Genomic DNA, 19,555 nt, shown 5'->3' with positions numbered 1-19,555 from the left:
TCTCTCTCTCTCTCTCTCTCTCTCTCTCTCTCTCTCTCTCTCTCTCTCACACACACACACACACAGACACACACACACACACACACACAGAGAGAGAGAGAGAGAGAGAGAGAGACACACACACCCTCTCAAGGAAAACTGTAGCACCTCTGTTCAATCTTTCTGATTTTAGTAAATGTTTGTAAAAGTGCCTTTTAAATTATTTATTAAAATAAAAACTTTAAAATAATTTGAGCTTCAGTCTGGTTTAATAGCATATATTAATGTCTTTGGTCAAATTAAGCTGTACAATAAATAGTTTATCCCTTTAAATGCAATGGATTTTGAAAGATATCAACAAAAAACGGGCAAAAAACTTTAAAAGCGATTTTCTCAAGTTTTCAATTGGAAAAAGAGGACAGACGACCATAATTCAAATGTGTATATCTTTACAACCATTCAAGGTATGACTTTGACTTGGATATCATTTGAAAGCTTATGGTCTCCTCTTTCCATTAATACTAAAATCTCAATTTTGAAATTTGGGTCACTGTGACTCATTTTGCTGGATCAGGTCACATATTGAACACAGCTCACTCGCAGAGTTCAAGGGAACTGAGTGAAAATAAGCGCGCGCAGGCTCATATGAAGACCTGTTATGACAGACAAAAAACTCGAAGCCCAGGAGAGAAGGGTGAGTTAGTCTAGAGAGATAAACCGGTTTTGAGTGAACCCAAACACTTGCAGAAAATAAGGGATTGAGTGAACCCAAACACTTGCAGAAAATAAGGGATTGAGTGAACCCAAACACTTGCAGAAAATAAGGGAGTAAGGAGACATATAGATTTGTGATGAGTTGCATCATTTGTATGCAACACATGGGTGTCTAAGTTTTCAGTGCATGCTTTCAGCACGGCTCGAACGCTGCTCCCTTCGGGTTGTGTTGCTGGTGGGCATTGGTTTCTTAGCCGCACATGTCACAAGGAAGTGCGGGCAGGCACTTCTGATAAATCTAATAAAAACACCACATTCGGTGTGAGCAACGGGAAGTTTGAAGTAAAGCCAGTGAATCCAAACACTTGTAAAAAATAGGAAGTTTGAAGTGAATCCTAACACTGTAGAAAAAAAAAATGGAGAACCGAATGGTGACTATAGATTTGGTTGCTAGTGACACTGCAGGAAAGTTGGAATGGTCTGACTCTACTAAGTGTAAATGTGGCTTTAGAGATATACCCTGGCTAGAGGTCAGAGAGGCTGCGCCAGTGGTAAATTTGAGGGTAAAGGAAGGAGCGGAGGCTCCAAACTTCATCTACTCCAATAAAGGAGGCAATGATGAAAACCCTAAAGTACGAGTCTTTAATTCAGCAGGGAAAGAGATAAGAGGTATACCAACGAAAAGTTGGGCCACCCTAGCTGGAGAAGGCCCTGAAGAAGAATCAGACAAAGGCTCGGTAGCTTTTAGTATAATCTCTCAAGAAGAGATGGGTACAAATTTTACCGAACCTGACGCACCACTCTATGAAGACCCTGAAAGCCCGTATGAAGAAGCCATAACAGAGGTCGAAGGACCCCTCAGGTTATATTTTGCGAAGGGATCTAATTTAGTTGTCCTAAAAGCAGGACCTTTGCAGTTTGAAGAAGAGGCAGACGCTTTGGTTAATGCCGCTAACAAGCATCTCAGTCATGAGGAAGGCGTTGCAGCAGCCTTTTTAAGACAGGCAGGACGAAAGTTTCAAGACGAGTCAGACAAGTTAATGCAACGTAGAAAAACCTCTCTCCGTACTGGAGATATCCTCCTACAAAAAATAGGAGGACCGAATGGCAAACCAGTAATACATGCAATAGGGTATAAGAGAGGTAATGGCCATGACCTCGAAGAGGAATTACAAGCCTTAATAGCTCTAGACATTTTAATAGACAAAATCTGTGCCTGTGCTAGAGATTATAAGTATCGTGTAATAGCCATGCCGATAATTTCCGGAGAAGAGTTCGGATTTAACGAAGTCAAATTAGGTGCATACCTGGTAACTGCACTGTTAAGAAAGGCGAGCCAGACTAGCTGGCCTAAAACATGGATGATCTGTCACCCTGACCCAGCAGTGATAAGAAACGTAGCAAAAATGGTGAACCAAAATGAAGCAGCGGGCGAAGGGGGATCAGAGCAAAGAACAGGACGGGGTCATATAGCGAACGAGCTTAGGACAGAAGCCAGAGAATGCGAAAAAGACCCGGAATGGCCAGTATTAAGGCGAACAGTCACCTCCCGAGGTGCAAAAGACCCGGTTGAAAATCCCTTCCCCAAATTAAAACTCGGTAAGAGCTATGAGACCTTCAGAATAGGTAAGGGATCGTACCGACCCACTCATGCGAAAAGTAGAAAGAAAGAAACTCTTTTAGAAAAAAGAGACATGTGGGATACTGAATATGCACCAGGCATTACCTGCGGCCAAGTTTGGTGTCTGCTGAATGGTGGTGACGCAGAGGAAATTCTTGCAGACACCAGATTAACTCAAAGGGCTAAAAGGGCTATATTAGCACAAAAAGATCTAACAAACAAAGCAGCCCTTGAGAGTATAATCAAAGGAAGTGTAGGTGATTCATGGTATGATCAGTATTACTCTGATGTGGGTACAGAGAGTGATAATGATAGTGATGATGATTCACCGGGTGACTCGGGCAGTGAGGAACCAACAGATAGAGAACCAAATAGGTTTGAAAGTGCGAGGGTGGAAACCCCCGCTCGAAAGCCACAGGTTCCTCGACAGTTGCGGTTCAGAGATGAAACCATCGATACAGATGATCAGTATGATTTAGACAGGGATCGTCTTGCTGGAGTGCATGAGTTAAATCAGCACTTGGAAGCTCTACATCTGGGAACACCAGTACAGAGGCCTAAAATTACCAGCGGTTTAGGGCGGTCCTTTCAGTCACCAGAAGTTAATTCAGAAAGAACTAGGGCAACCTTGGAGGACCTTTTAAAGCGTGACCAAGAAATGCGTATGCTTAAAAAAGCAAAACTGAAAAACACCACTGTGAAAGGAAAGGTTAGAGAGATAGTACGTTATGGAGAACAGATGGGAATAACCGGTGAATCCATAGATTCACATATTTTGGCTGAATTTGGAATTCATGGGGGAAGAAAATTAGCTCAAACGTTAGAAGGATTGATCCCGACAGATAAAGAAGAGTTAGAGCAAAAGCAGTTCGAGGAGAAGTGGGCCGCTGTAGGAGCTCTATCCGCATGCCAGGAAATGGCACAAAAGGGCGTTGAGGGGCTATTGCGACACATATTCAGGGGAGTGAAGAGTAATGCTCTTACTGGAGCCAGAGAATTCCTCTTATATGGCCCGGAGACGGCGCCAGAGGAACTAGAAAAAGCCCTGATCAAATATGATCGTAAAACCGAACTAATTCAGGCAGAAAAAGGTAAGCCAAGTAACAAGCAGCATCCACCAAAAACTCAGGCCCGGAGGTCAGAGCGTGAAAGGAAGCCGTACAACCGGCATGAGCCAGAGAGAAGGCCCGCACTACCTCATACCCCTAGATTCGATCAGAAAAGGAATCTAGGAGAAAATAATTATCGTAGAAGCATGAATCGAGAAGGAGACAGGTACAGAGATCGATCGAGACCTAACCTGAATAGGGGAGAAAACAGCAAAGAGAGGGGGACATTTATCAGTCCCGAAAAGTGGGATAGACTTAGCCACGAAGAAAGGGCACGAGTGAGAAAAGACAGAGAAAAGAACAAACCAGCTGCTAAGGTAGGCAGAGTTAAAGTTGACGAAGCCTATAATAACACAGAAGTTAGAGATGAAAAGACTAGGAAGGAAAAACCCAAGAAGAAGAAGAGAGCAGATCCCGAAGACTAGGAAGAAGCGGCCCCCCTAAAGACGGCCCTACTAAAAACAGTAGAAAAAGATAAACGACTTTACAAAGTTTATGACGATACCACATTCCGTGTAGACACAGGGGCCGATATTAGTGTAATTAAACCCACAGAAAACCATGGAGAAATGATTGACATGATAACTGTCGAGGATTTTGATGGTCGTGTAAGTGACAAACATGTTTGGAAGAAAAAGAAAATAGACGTAGTAATAGGTAGTGACAATTTGCTTTGCCCAGATGACCTAGTGAAAATAGGAAAGTTAGGGATTGTGGATCAAGATGAGGAAATCCAAAGAATTGTGAAAGATTCAGATTTAAAAGATAAAGGGGGGCTGGAAATACTTTTGGAAAAGTATTTGCCCTATTACTCAAAGAGCAAAAATGATTGTGGGAAAGTTCAATCGAATTATGAACATATAATTCACGGAGGAATCCCACCGCCACAGAGGCAATATAAAATTAATAGCAAAGCTGAAAAAGAAATCGGCGAAACTATTAAAGAACTTACAGATCAGGGAATAATTAGAAAGCTGCAGAAGAATGAAACAGCCGTCACCAATGCCCCAATCCAAGCAGTGGCGAAGGCTGGGGGAGGCTGGAGACTAGTGAATAACTATAAGGCCCTGAACAAGGTCACAGTGCCAGATACTAGATACCTAATTAACTGCGGAGAGGCTAGTGGAAGTATTGGTCGAGACAAAACGTGGTTATCAAAGATTGACCTTGCAAACGGGTTCTGGAGTGTCCCGTTAGCCAAGGAAAGTCAGGGCAAGACAGCCTTTACATACCGGGGCGACCAATTCGTATATACCAGGTTACCGCAAGGCTACAAGAATTCCCCTAACGTTTTCCAGAGCATGATGATTGAAACGCTCGCGGGGATACCGGTAGTAGTTTATATTGACGACATTCTGGTAGCCACGGAAACGGAGACAGAACACATGAAACTGCTTGAGCAAACTTTAGACAGGGTGACCGCAGCTGGTCTAAAGCCTAGTCTAAAAAAGATGGAAATTGGAAAGCATGAAGTAGACTTTTTAGGATTTAAATTAGGAAAGGATACCAAGACTCTGACGACTAACACGAGAAGTAAGTTAGAGGAGATGTTGAATTCTAGCCCTCCGAAGTCCAAAAAGCAACTACAATCACTGCTAGGGACGCTGAATTATATCAGGGAATTGATTCCTAAGTATTCTAGGGAGGCCAAAGTGCTATATCAGGGTACAAAGGAAGGAAAATGGCAGTGGACTGACGAGATGGAGTCAGCCAGATTAAAACTGATAAGAATGGCATTAGACAGTGGAGAATTAGAACGACGTGATGAAACCGTTCCATTAATTGTTGAGGTGAAAGAGGTAGAGGACGAAGTCACACTCACATTATTGAATAGAGACGGAAAGGCACCTATAGCCTTCTTAACTCATACGCAAGAGCCTGCTATGATGAAGTATGAGGAGAATGGGCCAGAGAGGGTGCTAGCGGCAGTGACAAAGAGATTATTGCAGCTTAAGGCAGTAGCAAAAGAGCAACCTATTGAGATATATTCACAAGCAGGAGAATTGACCAGACTGAAAAAGAATCTAGTGATGAATCAGGCAAGAATTCATTCCCAAAGATGGGATCAATGGAATTTGATTCTAAGTGACAATCAGATAGAGTGGAAAATGATCAAACTGAAAAGGAAAGAAAAAATGACCAAATACCATGACGCACACCAGCACCTGCCAAAGTATTTCACAGATGGAAGCGAAAAGGCAGGAAGAGTGAAATGGGGTTATTTGGTTAAAAAAGGCGGTCAGTTAATTACTAGCCAAAGCAGGGAGATTCAAGGAACGGCTCAGTTGGCTGAGGTCACTGCGGTGCAGAAAGCTCTAGAAAAGGCAGTAGAGTTAGGACATAAGGAAATTGTCCTAACATGTGACTCAGAATACGTCGCAGATGGTATAAACAAAGAGATTGAAATTTGGAAAGCCAATGGTTTCCATAACGCACGTAATAAGCCTATGCCACACAAAGAACAATGGGAAAATATTTATGAGCTTTTACAGAAAGTCACAGTACACTGTTATCATCAGGTCAGCCATACAAAACAGGAAAGTGAGGCCGCCCAAGGAAACAGAGAAATCGATAAATTCATAGGAACGGTTAAACTTCAGGAAGTCACCGAGCTATTTGAAAAAATGCACAATGAATTAAACCATCCTAGCTATAATATGATTCAAATGGAACTTAGATTGAGAAATCTAAACATCCCAAATTGGAGAATGAGGTATAGGGAAGTGAAAAAGGAATGCAAAATATGCAGGAAATTTATGACGGCTAAAGGAGCAAAAGACAGTGAACTTCCCAAAGAATACAGAGGTCAAGAGGTCTCTGTCGATTTTGCTGGCCCCCTCAGGCCAAAAACTAAGTTAGGCAACTGTTACTTCCTCTTAGCGATCGACAATTTCTCTAAGAAAAAGATGATTTGGCCGATGCGTGCCGCACTAGAGAAAAACGTGGTCGAATGTTTAAAAGAATGGATAAAATGGGAAGGAAAGATGGAATCCATTAGAGCAGACGGCGCGCACAACATTAGTGGGAAACTAGTAGAAGACTTTTGCAAAGAAAACAAAATAATACTAACCAAGAGTATCCCTTATCGACCAGAAACGAATTCGATTGCCGAGAGGGCTATCAGGGAAGTGAAAGAGTATTTTAGTAAGAATGAAGAACTCGGGGAATGGGACACAATTATTGATCAATGTCTTCTACATCTCAACAGATGTGATCACGTGACACCAAAAGAAAAGGAGGTAAAGAGCAACCCGAGGTTCAAACCTGGAGACCGTGTGATAATCTCTAGACGGAAAAAGGTAGGGAGATTCTACCAGGGTTTAGGAACGGTAGACACGGTGAAATCCATAACTGGATCAAACACAGTAGAGTTGGAGAATAACGGGATCCAATCAAATAAAGATCTAGTTAAAAAATAGTAATGGAGGAAATAATTAGGGTCACCAGCAGGAGGGGTCTGATTAGAGTGGAGCACAGTCAACATGGTTCGAAAGCCATGTTATGGTTAGAACCGGAACTCGAACGGGTGTTGGGTTTCACAGGAAAAGAGGCCACGCCTGTGGAGATCCGAGTTCGCCCATACATGTGTGTGATCTGTGATAAGGCGGTGGCCATGCCTACTCTTGCCCCAGATGAGAAGAAATCTATGGGTGCAGAGTGGCTGGTCAATGAGCATAGCCACATAGAGATAGGAGGCATCCTAATATGTAAGAATTGTTGGCCAAGCCATCCAAAACTCCGGATTGATTCGTACAGAATATCCGGGGGTACAGCAGAAAGGTGTAACTGCACATGGGATGGAACAGACAGCTGGATCTGCGTGGTATGTGGCACTAAGGACAGGACACTAATGTCGTCCAGGTCCGTATGGGAATCCATAAGAGTTATGAAACCCATAGGACTGTTCCAAGAGGGAATAGTCACCAGGTTTTCCAGACACCCCTGGGTGGGGATGAGGAAGCATGAGAGGATAGCTTTTCTGGAAACCAGAATCCCTATTTTCCCGAGTGATGATAGGGAGATTAGAAACCAAGCACTGAGAGAGAGGGAGGCGTTGGTCGGAGAAATACTGGATAAGGATCGTGAGAGTGATTTGTCTCTAGCCGATCTGGAATCCACGAGGTGGAGCCTCACACTGTGGCAGGTACCCATTCAAGGCTGTTTTCCCGAGGTAGAGATGAAAAGAGGCTCTTCAGGGAAACTAGCCTGGGTCTATGTCAAGAGAGGCCAGGAGTGGCGAGTAAGAACCTGGGGTTCCCTAGCCAAGGAGTTAGCACAGGAAAGTGGATGGGAAGATAGCCCTAACTATAATAAGGATTATAGGGGAACCCTTTCCAGGTCAAATGTGACAAAAGAAAAAAGACAGTCAAGAAGGAAAGAGAAGTTTGTGGAACTTGAAGTAGCACCAGTCAAAGACATAAAAGAGCACAAAGTTTGGCGAACTGATGAAAAGAAATTTTGTGTTGGGAGCTACTATGGGGACGACCAGTTGACAGAAGTCCCAGAGAAACAGTTCAGGATAGTGATGCACTTAAAAATAAATGTGCTGACCTGTGCACACCCCGACTTTAATTGGATCGGGGGAATTGAAGCTGAATTGCATGAGAAACAACCTGAAGTGAAAGTAATAAAGAAAGGTCTGTTTCGACGGGCCAAAAGGCTCGTAGAGCCTAAGAACTAACCTCTAATTTCAGGAAAATGAGGAGGGCGAAGTCGTTGGATATCCTGACTGAAGAGCTGGAGGGAGCGAGAGGAAATATCAGGAGGTTGAAACGACAACGAAATCGCTGGAAATGGATGAGTACAATTTTATGGTCATTATTAGGATTGGGTATAATTATAATGGCCATAGTACGAGTAAGCTACATATTACAATGGGAAATATTGACCGGACAAGTTATATTAGCGCAAGTTCAAGTAGACAGAGAAAATGTCTCTGGATTTGATGTAACTGTATTTGCTACAAGGGAAAAGAATAAAAGTAAAATAGAAAATGATAAATATTTCTGGAAGTGGTTAAATGGTAACCAAAAGGACAGGGATCAGAACCATGAGGTGTTGTATTATTTGGTGAGAATACCAAAAGTCAAAATTAAGCGCACAGTAAAAATGAAGCGCTGGTACAGTAAAGAAGTGGAGATTTATGAAACTAACAGTTACATTACAGATCATTATGGAAATGAGACGCTTAAATATTTCATCGGTTCAACGAGTAGAACTAGTTCTAATGAGGAGCTAGGGGGATGTTGGATATTTAGAATGAATAGAAAATTTAATCCGTGGAAAATAGGTCAATGTAAAAATAAGGGGACTGTAATAAGACGAGCGCAAAGAAGTATAGGGCTGGATAAGGTAAAATATGAAAAAGCAGTGGAAAAGAATGTGATGGAATGGATTGAATCTAGTAGACTTTTAAATCCCTTAGGGGAATATGTTTTACTAAGTACAACTCACGGTCGCTATTTAACATCCCAGTTGTCTCCTAGTATGGATAATCGACTCGGGATGGAATTAGTAGAAGCTGAGAGATATTCCGCAACAAGAATTAACCTAGAACTTAATGAGACCATTCCATGGATATGGCGAAAAAGACTGAAATTGCCAAGAGTTAAATATAATTATAAGAAGGAACTATGGGAGGTAGATAACAAACGGAAAGATACTGAAGTATATTTGGTCAAAATGGTAATCGATGAATCCTTAGAAACAGAAGAGGAAATTAAGAATCATTACGAAAGAGAAATGAGGGCAATGGATAAGTGTATCCGGCTAACGATTAGTAAAAGAGACCACAAAGTTAAATATCGGTATAACAAGAATGGCTATAATGATTTTTCGTACTCTAGTTTCTGTGATAAAAGAGGGGAACTTATGGATTGTAATGACCTCATGAATGGTACCAATCCGATATCAGGAAATCAAACAGATAATATTCTTAGCATAAAAAGGAAATTATCATTGAAAAGAGTGGGTATGACCAAACGGAAAGAAGAGGATGGCAAATATAGGATGAAGTTAATCTTTCATGATGATGGCATGATGGGTTTAACCGGAAAAGAGTGTGGTGAGTTAATTAGACAATGTATGGGTGGACATGATTATGTAACTATTAATCAGATGTTATCTGTATTATGTTACTGGCCTAATGGAATCATGCCATTACCATGGACTCTAATTAGAGACAATCAGTCCGACATTTATGAGATGTCATATGGGCCAGGTGGAGTCATCAGAACCGTAGATAGAAAATCACAATGGAAAGTATTCCATGTGCCTGCTAGAATAGACGAGAATATATTCATTCGATATGACTTGGAACGAGAAAGCCCACTAAAGTTAGCTAATTTAGAGACAATTGCTCTGGACGATTTAGATCAACTAATCTCCAGGAAAAGTTGGAAAAAGCTGTGGTGTAAGGGTTTAGACAATAATTACTATCTAGGCATGGACTGGATGAAAAGAACTATTTGTAAACGTAGTATTGAAATTATTGGCGCAGATAGCTATCCCAGGTGGTATGACGAACCCAAGGTATTTTTTGAAACAGGTATACAAGGGGTGGTTAACGCAACAACAGCCGTTGTTAATTTCGTAACAAAAGATATATGGGAATGGATAATCGGCTTCTTAATCGATATGGGATGGTATGTTTTGTACTGTGCATTGGGGATTTTGGGGCTGATGTTAATTCTCATTATCGTGAAGTGTACATGTAATGCTATAGGAAGACGGATTTGTTCGAGAAATGACAAGATAGACCAACTAGCGGTCTTAGAACAGTTGGTAAACTTGCAAGGTTCTAATTTGAAGAAAAAGAGGACCCTTTCTGAGAAATCGTTGCTGTAGCAACATGCAGAGGGGGTGGCCCGGAAACTTGTGACTGACAGGCGGAGTCACAAGAGTATATAGGTTAGACAGCTGTGTAGGTCAGACATAGAGGAAAACTAAACTTCTCTCTGCACTGCTCGAAGATAAGAATTTGAAGGGGAACCAATTACTTATTTCATCAAGAAAATTTTGAAAGAAAATTTTTGTTCCAGTAAGACCAACAGAGATCTAAATTGATAAATCATTAACATGGCATCCAACGGGACAAAGAACGAGACTTCAATTGGGATCGCCGACGAGGCTGAGAGTTTCCCAGGAACCTCTAGTAGCTCGTTTGCGCAGGTCAGTGAATTTGCTATCTATTTTGTATGGATGCTTTTGAATGGTTACAACCAAAATCTCTGTTGGCACCTGTTAATTTCTGCTCTCCAATTTGGGAGAATATTTATGATCGGCAAATTGAGCAAACTGATACTAGTTTGTGATATGTTGATTAATTCGGACGGATGGTCTAAATTATTGGAATTGCGAGGAGCTGTGGCTCTCTATCTATTGAGTGGGGGTAAATTGGCAATTGACATAACAATGAAAATAATTAAAAAACCTGAAATTGCCCTATGGTGCGAGATAGCAATAATCACAGTAACGACAATATATCTAACTGGATTATTGATATATCGACATGGAAAAGAATCCAGGTTGTGGATTCTAATAGGAGCATTAAACATGAGTATTTTTACTCTGGGAATTTTCATTCCCAGCGAGAATGTTTTGCTTTTGGGGATTATAATCCTTTTCCATAGATGGGATAAGATGAAAAAACCAATAAAACATTGTAAAGACTGTTGGAATAATCTGAATTCTGTAGGTCCTAATTAAATGTCTACCCAAATTTCAGGAGCTGACACGTCAGATTGAAATTTTGGAGAACAGACGACTTAGCGAAAATGAGCATGACATTCAAAATACAACGGGGAATAATCTCCGTGAAGATAATTGTGATGAGTGTGGGAGATTAATAAGACGAGTGTACTTTGAATTACTTAACGGTCAGAGATGGTGTGGATTTTGCATAAATGACCGAGACAAAATTGTACAGAATGGGTTCCATGGTGAAACAAGGAGTTGGGATTTTGTAACAAGTATGAGTGTTCGAGAAGGCCTTTGTTTGGAAAATGAGTTAAAATTACATGGCTTCTCTGAAATTATATTGGGAATGGATAAATTTAGACGTTATGTGCTTCCCGCATGGTTGAAATTATGTATTCCTGGAAGACAGTGGGTATCGATCTCTGAAAGCGATGGGAGATCGAAATGTACTTTCCAAATTATAGAATTTTTGGATAATAAAGAATTCACAATTTGGGATGGGAGTGCATTAAGACATATAGCAATGTCTGTGGGATCGGGGGCTTTTGGACTTGCGTTCATTGATAAATCGCGTGTGTTCTTCAGATGCCTCAAGTGCTGATCCAGGAGACCGGAGGCCAGTTGGCTGGAGAAACCTTCGAGCAGTTTCTAACACGGGCGAAATCCCGACCGGAGACGGCAGAGAGGGTATGGTTCTCCAAGGCAGTAATGAGGCTATGTGTGGACCACGACGATAGAAATGATAACTATATCCATGAGACCCGCAGATACCAGGACCCAAAATTTAAATGGTCTAACAATCATTTTGATGAAGTAACTTTGTTTAGACGTAAGAGAAATTTATTTGATTTATATGTTGAACAGGAATACCAAAGTGTAAAAAGGGGAACTATTGTGATGTTTAATTGTCCCATTGATAGATTACCGAAGACAGCACAATTCACCAGGGGTCTTTACCATAAGATTTCAAGAGAGGGTGTTGTGTTCAGTTCTTATGTGAAATCTTCTGATAAATCCCTTAAATTGGAACCCCTCCTAAATGATTTACATATTTCAAAAGTAACTGATAAAATTGAAATATCTATGGACGATCTTTTAGTTGCGCGACTCCAGAAAGACCACGCCAGAGAACTTCATAAAGCTAAGAAAACGGAGAAGAGGAAGAAGAAGGACCCAACATCCACAGAACAAGCTGACACATCAAAGTCAACAGGTTGTGAGGATTTTAAGGCAAATGGAGAAACTGCATAAACGATTACTTAGTATTGTAAGGGGAGTTATGTTAGAGAATCAGTATAAATGTCCAAATTGTGAAATATCTGGCTTACAGGAGAAGTTTGAATCACTTGATACAAGCTTGCCCTGTGTTAATGTTTTATAGTTTTAAAAATGTCTTTGCTTGCAAAAGAAGCTTGCAACGCTGGGAGCATGTTGCAAGCTTGCTTTGCAACCACAGTGTTTGTGGTTTCCTTTGATCTCTCTGAGCGAGTTCAGTGGAACAACAGGTGTTAAGGCCATGCCTGCTTACTTGACCTTTTAGCACGATTTAAGAAGATGGAAAGAGGCCTCCTCACAGTTAGAGACGAGGCGAGAAGCGAGCTGTGGTTTTAACACCTGCAGGCCAAGAAACGGCCAAGATGTATTTTAAGCTTTTTAGCATAGGCGATGCAGATGAGATAACCTATACACACATGCTTATTGCATAACAGCTTTAGGGTCATGGAAAATTCCAGACCAATTGTTTTATTCTTCTAAGAATTGTTTCATTGTAAGGGACAGCCCTAAAATGCTTAAGACGGCCCCCATCAAACCATATAAAAGGTTTTGTTTTCAGTTGCTCGGGGCCGCACTTCGAGGTGAAGACCTATACGCATTTCTGTTATTTTTTTCCTTTTTGAATTTATTGTCTTTGTATTGTTCTGAAACTTTTTTAAGTAAAACGAAACCAATTTTTGGTGATTCGAAAAACTTTTAAAATAAGTCTCAGAGTGATTTTTTCCCTAGAGATATCTTTACTTTATTATAGTTTAGATATTAATACTTAGTAAAAGCCCAGTGAAACGGACCCCGGACTGAACTGGATCGGACACCGCCGAGGACCCTGAAGCCATTACAGCATCTTTAACCGGCAGGTAAGGGCAATTTTCTGATTGTAGTTGGATATTGTGAATGTTGTAGATGGACTCAGATGTTACAGCGGTATAGAAACACAACAAAAGCCATCATGGAGATCACAGTGCTCCTTTCCACAGAGTGTTGGGAATTAATGGATCTTATTACAGCTCAACACAGAATCTCTGTCCTAATATTTGCACAAATTTAGTAGCAAGTCATCAGGATTTTAATACACCACATGGAAGGTTTAAATATAGAGACTACAGAAGAGCAGGAGGAGATTATGCAGCGTGGAGCATCAGCCCTGATCTCTCTGAACTGAACTACTGGAAGTGGTTTGTGTGCAGATTCCAGAGAGATCTTGAAAAATACTACAGTAAAACATTTGAGGGGAGTGGTGAGATACCAGATGAATGGAGAAAATACTCAAAACAGGAAGCTATTGAGAGTTTACAATACATGTAATGAAGCAGATAAAGAATGAGAGACTTATGTCTTCTCTCAGATTCAGATCACAGATAGAAATGAGTTTCTGTGACATTCATCAGTGAGAATCTGAGCTCATCTACACCTCAGAAGATCTGAGCTTCATCAAATACAACTCAGTTCCTCATACATGGTCTGAACATATGCCTAAATGATAAAGCTCAAAATGCTTGATGAATATTAGAGTTTATTTCTAATCAAAACAGCTTAATCTCCGTCATGAACTGAAAAAGATCTGTGATAAGGATATTAATGATAGATTGATGAAATATGACTGAAGTGCCTATATAAATGTGTTTGCTAAAGCTCAGCGCTGATGATAAGGCGGTTGGAGGAAAGTGTGAGGAATAAACAGCATATCAAACCTCTCATACCTGTCGATCTAATCTATATGATTTAATAGCAACATCTCTGAGGACTCATCATGAATTGACTGACCTGACTGTGTCATTTTACACTTATTTAATATGTACTCGTATTGTAAAATAAAATTTTTACTAGGGGTGTAACGATACCCTAATTTCACGATTCGATACATATCACGATACTGAACTCACGATACAATATTATTGCGATACTCCAAGACATATAATGTAAGGTTAAGAAAAAATGTACTGTTGATTAAATGCTATATTTTATATAACATTGTGGGTGTAAATGAATAGGCTTGGCCAATGGTGACACCAGAATAAATATATTCATGATTCTGAACCTGAAAATACAGAATTATTTTAGACGAATATGCTTGCACTCTGTAACTGGCTAGATATAGTTAAAATAATGTAGGCCACTTTTTACTGGTAACATAAGACTTATAAGCATTATCAGGACCCACTAATATTCCCCCATTATTACACATTATATTCAACATAATATATTGTAGTTTAATGTAGTACTGACTCTGAAAACTTAATTTTTTTCTCACAGGGTAATTTTTATTTTGGGTGAACTATCCATGATACATATTGTTGCATTTTTGTATTGCGATATATTGTGACACGATATATTCTTACACCCCTAATTTTTACTTTAGGAATTGATATTATAAAACTGTAATGATCTATAGCAGATATTCATTTGATTGCATTGAATACATTAACAAAAAAATAATAAAAATAAACAAATAAATAAAACAATAACTGACTCCTCAACAAGTAAGAAAAAAATTTACATAGTTCTTAAAAACTTGTTGTTCTTACTGTTATCAATGAGTTTAAGAGATTTTACAATAAGGGAAATATCAGCAATAAAGACATCAACTCTAGGCAAAGTCTTGAGAAATTTGTGTTTGTGAATAGAAAATGTACAATGCAACACAAATAAATTAACAACACTATCAATAGCATAGTCACTCCCAGAAAAATAGAGAAATATATCCATAAATGAAAAGTTTAAATCACATTTGATAAAGTGAGAAAGATAACAACCCAAGCTCTCCCGAAGAGGCTTAACCTGATTACAGTGGAAGAATAAATGAGGCAAAGTTTCTTCCTCAACTTAGCAAAATACACACAGGTCAGAGAGATCAACAGAAGAGGCAATTTGTGAGTTGGTTGGGTAAACATTATGAAGAATCTTAAAGTGTATCTCTCTAGTTTTATTGGGCATTCAATATTTATCTGGGAGTAACCACCCCCTCTTCCAGTGAATACTGTCAAAAAAATTATTCCAGAAAAATTTACATCGAGGGGGTGTGTAAACTGTGTAATGTAACAATAGCTTTATAAGTTTACTATTACATTTTTTTATCAATAAGGCTAACTCCATCCAATAAAAGTTTGGGTATAATTGTTTTTCTCTCATTAAAGAAAAGGTGTGTTTTAAATAACTTGGAGACAAAGCTTTGATGACAGAATTGAAAGTTCTAACCCACTGATCTATATAGAATGACTGGATCGCTCATGATCGCTCTTGCTATCTCTGAATCCTGGCTTAAAAAAGGGAACACTGATCTTGACATCTTCATACCAGGCTATAATGTGTTTCGTCAGGACAGAGCTACCAGGGGTGGTGGTGTAGCTATGTATGTTAAAGATCATCTGCAATGTACTGTTGTTCTTTCTAAGTCAGTTCCTAAACAACTTGAACTACTGGTACTAAAGCTTAGGCTTTCAACTACTTTCTCTATCTCTGTTGCTGTTTGCTATAGAGCACCTTCGGCTCCAGTTTCTGCACTCATAGCCTTTAGTCAATTCCTAGCTCCATACATATCCTCTGAGTTTGTCCTTATGGGTGATCTGAACTGGGATATGATCAATCCCCCAGATACAGTTTTGCAACAGTTTGATGCTCTAAACCTTACTCAGATGATATCTGAGCCCACCAGACTTAATCATAAATCTTCCTCATCATCCACTCTGATTGACCTCCTTTTGACTAACAATCCATCTAATTATCAAGCCGGAGTTTTCAGTCAAATAAGTGATCACTGCGCTATTGCATGTGTACGCTCTGGCCTTTCATTCAAAAGGCCCCCAGTAATTGTAACCAAACGCTCTTTGAAAAAACTGGACATGCAAGCTTTTCTCCAAGATGTTGCGGCCGTGTCCTGGGACAGAATTAATTCCTTCCACCTCTTGGAAGAGGCATGGTCTTTTTTTAAAAACACTTTCAGTCTGATTATGAGTAAGCATGCCCCTCTGAAAAAAATTTGAATACCATCAAGCAACAATGGCTTCTCCTTTATGCCTTTTTCCACCTCTGAAGTCCAGGATGAACTCTCCAAGCTGAACACAAACAAATCTGCTGGCCTTGATGGTCTTGACCCCATGTTCTTAAAAGCAGCATCCCACATTATTGCCGCTCCTGTCACAAGACTATTTAACATGTCCCTACAGCTCTCTGAGTTCCCTATTGATTGGAAATCAGCCATCATTTTTCCCCTCTTCAAAGGGGGTTCTGAATCTGATCCAAATTGTTATCGCCCAATTTCCATCTTACCATGCCTTGCCAAAGTTCAGGAGAAGCTCGTCCAAAAACAGTTAAATGATTTCCTGGATAAAAATCATATATTATTTGACATGCAATCTGGTTTTCGGACAGGACACGGGTGCATAACAGCCACCACAAAGGTCCTTGATGAGGTAATTACAGCATTAGACAGCAAACAGGTCTCTATTGCCACCTTTATAGACCTCGCCGAGGCCTTTGACTCTGTCGACCATAGGATCCTCTTACATAAGCTTTCCAGTATTGGTCTGTCCTCCTCTAGCTGTGTTTGGTTTGCCAATTATCTCACCAACCGTGCCCAGCAATTGAAGGTTGAAAACATTATGTCAGACCCACTTAATATCTCTAAAGGTGTGCCTCAAGGCTCCATCCTGGGCCCAACCCTTTTTTCTATCTACATCAATGATATAGCCAGAGCTGCTGGAACCTCCAGGATTCATCTTTATGCAGATGATACCATTTTGTACTCAGTTGGTTCCTCTCCCAATTCTGCGGCTTCCAGTCTTAAACTCAGCTTCACCTCTATAGAGCAGTTCTTTGACAATCTCCACCTCCGTATTAACACCAGTAAGACAAAATGTATCCTTTTTAGCCGAAAACCAGTCACCGAGACTCCACTTACAATCACCTGCATGAACGGTATGGCTCTGGAGTATGTCAAAAAATATAAATACCTAGGTATCTGGTTGGATTCATCCCTGTCATTCATTACACACATCAATAACCTTCAAACAAAAGTCAAAGCTAGACTAGCCTTTCTTTTCCGCAATAAAGCTTCCTTTACTCATGCTACCAAATGCACCCTCGTTAAGATGACAGTACTGCCAATTTTGGACTATGGCGATATTATCTACAGAATGGCACCAAACACAGCCCTAAAAAAACTTGACACACTCTATCATTCAGCCATCCATTTTGCCACTAATGCACCCTTTCACACTCATCACTGTGACCTGTATAAACTGGTGGGCTGGCCCTCCCTTCATACCCGGCGGCTCCATCATTGGTTTCTCTTCATATACAAGACAATCCTGGGCAAGACACCTCTCTATTTGTCATCTCTTCTTCATGCTGCTCATAACGCCTATCACACAAGATCAAGTAATTTGATTAAATTTAGTACCCCCCCTACTTCTACTATCTTTGGACGTAATGCCTTCCGCTTTGCAGCAGTACATGACTGGAACATACTACAAAATACCCTGAATCTTTGATCCCAATCTCCACCTTTAAGCAAAACCTCCAAAATTACATAGTTGACTCTTGTTCCTGCTGATATTTATGAACCATATTTATACACACATATTTAAGCACTTTATTCTTTTTCTTTTTTCTTTGTTGTCTACCTTTTTTAATTCAATTGCTTGTTCTATGTGTGTCATGTGTTTGACTATGTACAGTTGTACAGTATGTCCCTATTTATTCCTGTAGCCTCTTGGCCAGGTCATGTTTGTAAATGAGAAGTGGTTCTCAAACAGTTTACCTGGATAAATAAAGGTTAAATAAAAAAAAAAACGTCATAAACAGTGAAGCCACCGCGCCGCCATATTGGTACTCCCTAGTGAGCTCACACCTTCTATTGAATCAATAGGAAATTTTATGTTTTGACTGAGAAAACATTGCCTAACGAGACACAATTTTTAAATCTAAAGTCTCCCTGTACATTCTCACAACGCAAACATCCTAAGCATTTAAATGGGTATTTGTTTAAAGTCAGAAGTTTTTCAAGCTTATTAAAAAACGGCAATTTCTTTGCAAAAGGAGTAAAAAGCTGTACGAGAACACTAGTCGGTCTTTATCCTCACAGGTAAGAAAAACAGTTTGATACTATTAATTAAATAGTGAATGCTAAAGACCTATATTTTTGTGAATTGGTGAATATTCAGGTGAATATTGTTTCGTGGCCACGAATTAATAATACCTCAGCACGTTTTACTAATTTGTTCCCTCGTTTTACTATATTGTGGCCACGTTGTAATTCGTTAAATCAAAATGAGGGAGGGAATTAGTTCCCGATTTATTAAAACGAGGGCGTAATGATATGACGCAGCACCTCCGCCTGATAATAGGCTACCGAGCTGGGGACTATTTTCAGGCGCTGCGTCATATCATTACGCCTGCTGGACTCATGGTACGGCGGCAAAGTTTCTTGATTATTACGCAGGAATGAGAGTATAGTTCCTCGCCATATCAGCCTTTTTTAAAATTTACATTTTCCGTCGGTTTTAGTACACGATGTAACTACAGAAGAGTCAAGTTTTAAATAGGAAAAATATCGAAACATTTTTTTTTTGAGAGAGAAAATAAAAAAGTATCGAAACAAAGAAAAGAAGGTATAACTGCAGAAATCAGCCATCATTTAACATGTTTTCCTTGAAGATCATTAAGCATGTGGGGGTTAAAGTGAGGTTTATTTAAGGTTAAATAATAGTATTTGTATAGCCTAGTAGGCCGGCCTATTGAATTATAATAGTCTTTTAATCTTGTCTTGTAAATAGATGCTCAGTTTGATCATCATTTGTATTATTCCCCCCGCAATTGTCATGTATATTTCAAGTCTTTTATGAAAGTCTTTTTTTCCAAATCTGCGTTACTACTCATTGCGTGGCTTTGTGTGCGTGTGACTGTGTGTGTGTGTGTGTAATTCTAATTATCTGGCATTACTTTTCCGTTGCTTAGTCCCGCCCACAGCGGTTAGCTGGTCAGATCTGTCGTCAAGTTTGGGTCTGTGTTAAGGGCGAGCGGGAGAATTGAATTCAGAGTCTATGCTCGTGAAGTGGATTGTGATCACAGAGGTTCAAAGCTATAATCGTATTCGTCAAGAGGAGCAGGAGCGCTGAACGCATATAGTCCGGGTGTCAGTCAGTCCATTCGTTCGGAAATA

General features: G+C 40.0%; 1 protein-coding gene across 1 annotated transcript; it reads left to right on the top strand.

Moving 5' to 3' along the window:
- Positions 1-10,357: 10,357 nt before the first annotated feature.
- On the top strand, positions 10,358-13,101 carry LOC311095737 (uncharacterized protein). Its single transcript, XM_084134451.1, has 2 exons — positions 10,358-10,593; positions 11,707-13,101. The coding sequence occupies exons 1-2, from the start codon at positions 10,501-10,503 to the stop codon at positions 12,370-12,372; spliced, it is 759 nt and encodes a 252-aa protein (XP_083990577.1). The 5' UTR covers positions 10,358-10,500; the 3' UTR covers positions 12,373-13,101.
- The last annotated feature ends 6,454 nt before the right edge of the window (positions 13,102-19,555 follow it).

This window comes from Abramis brama, assembly GCF_963993115.1.
Source record: "Abramis brama genome assembly, chromosome: 1".
Taxonomy (NCBI): domain Eukaryota; kingdom Metazoa; phylum Chordata; class Actinopteri; order Cypriniformes; family Leuciscidae; genus Abramis; species Abramis brama.
This window is presented reverse-complemented; position numbering and strand designations above follow the sequence as displayed.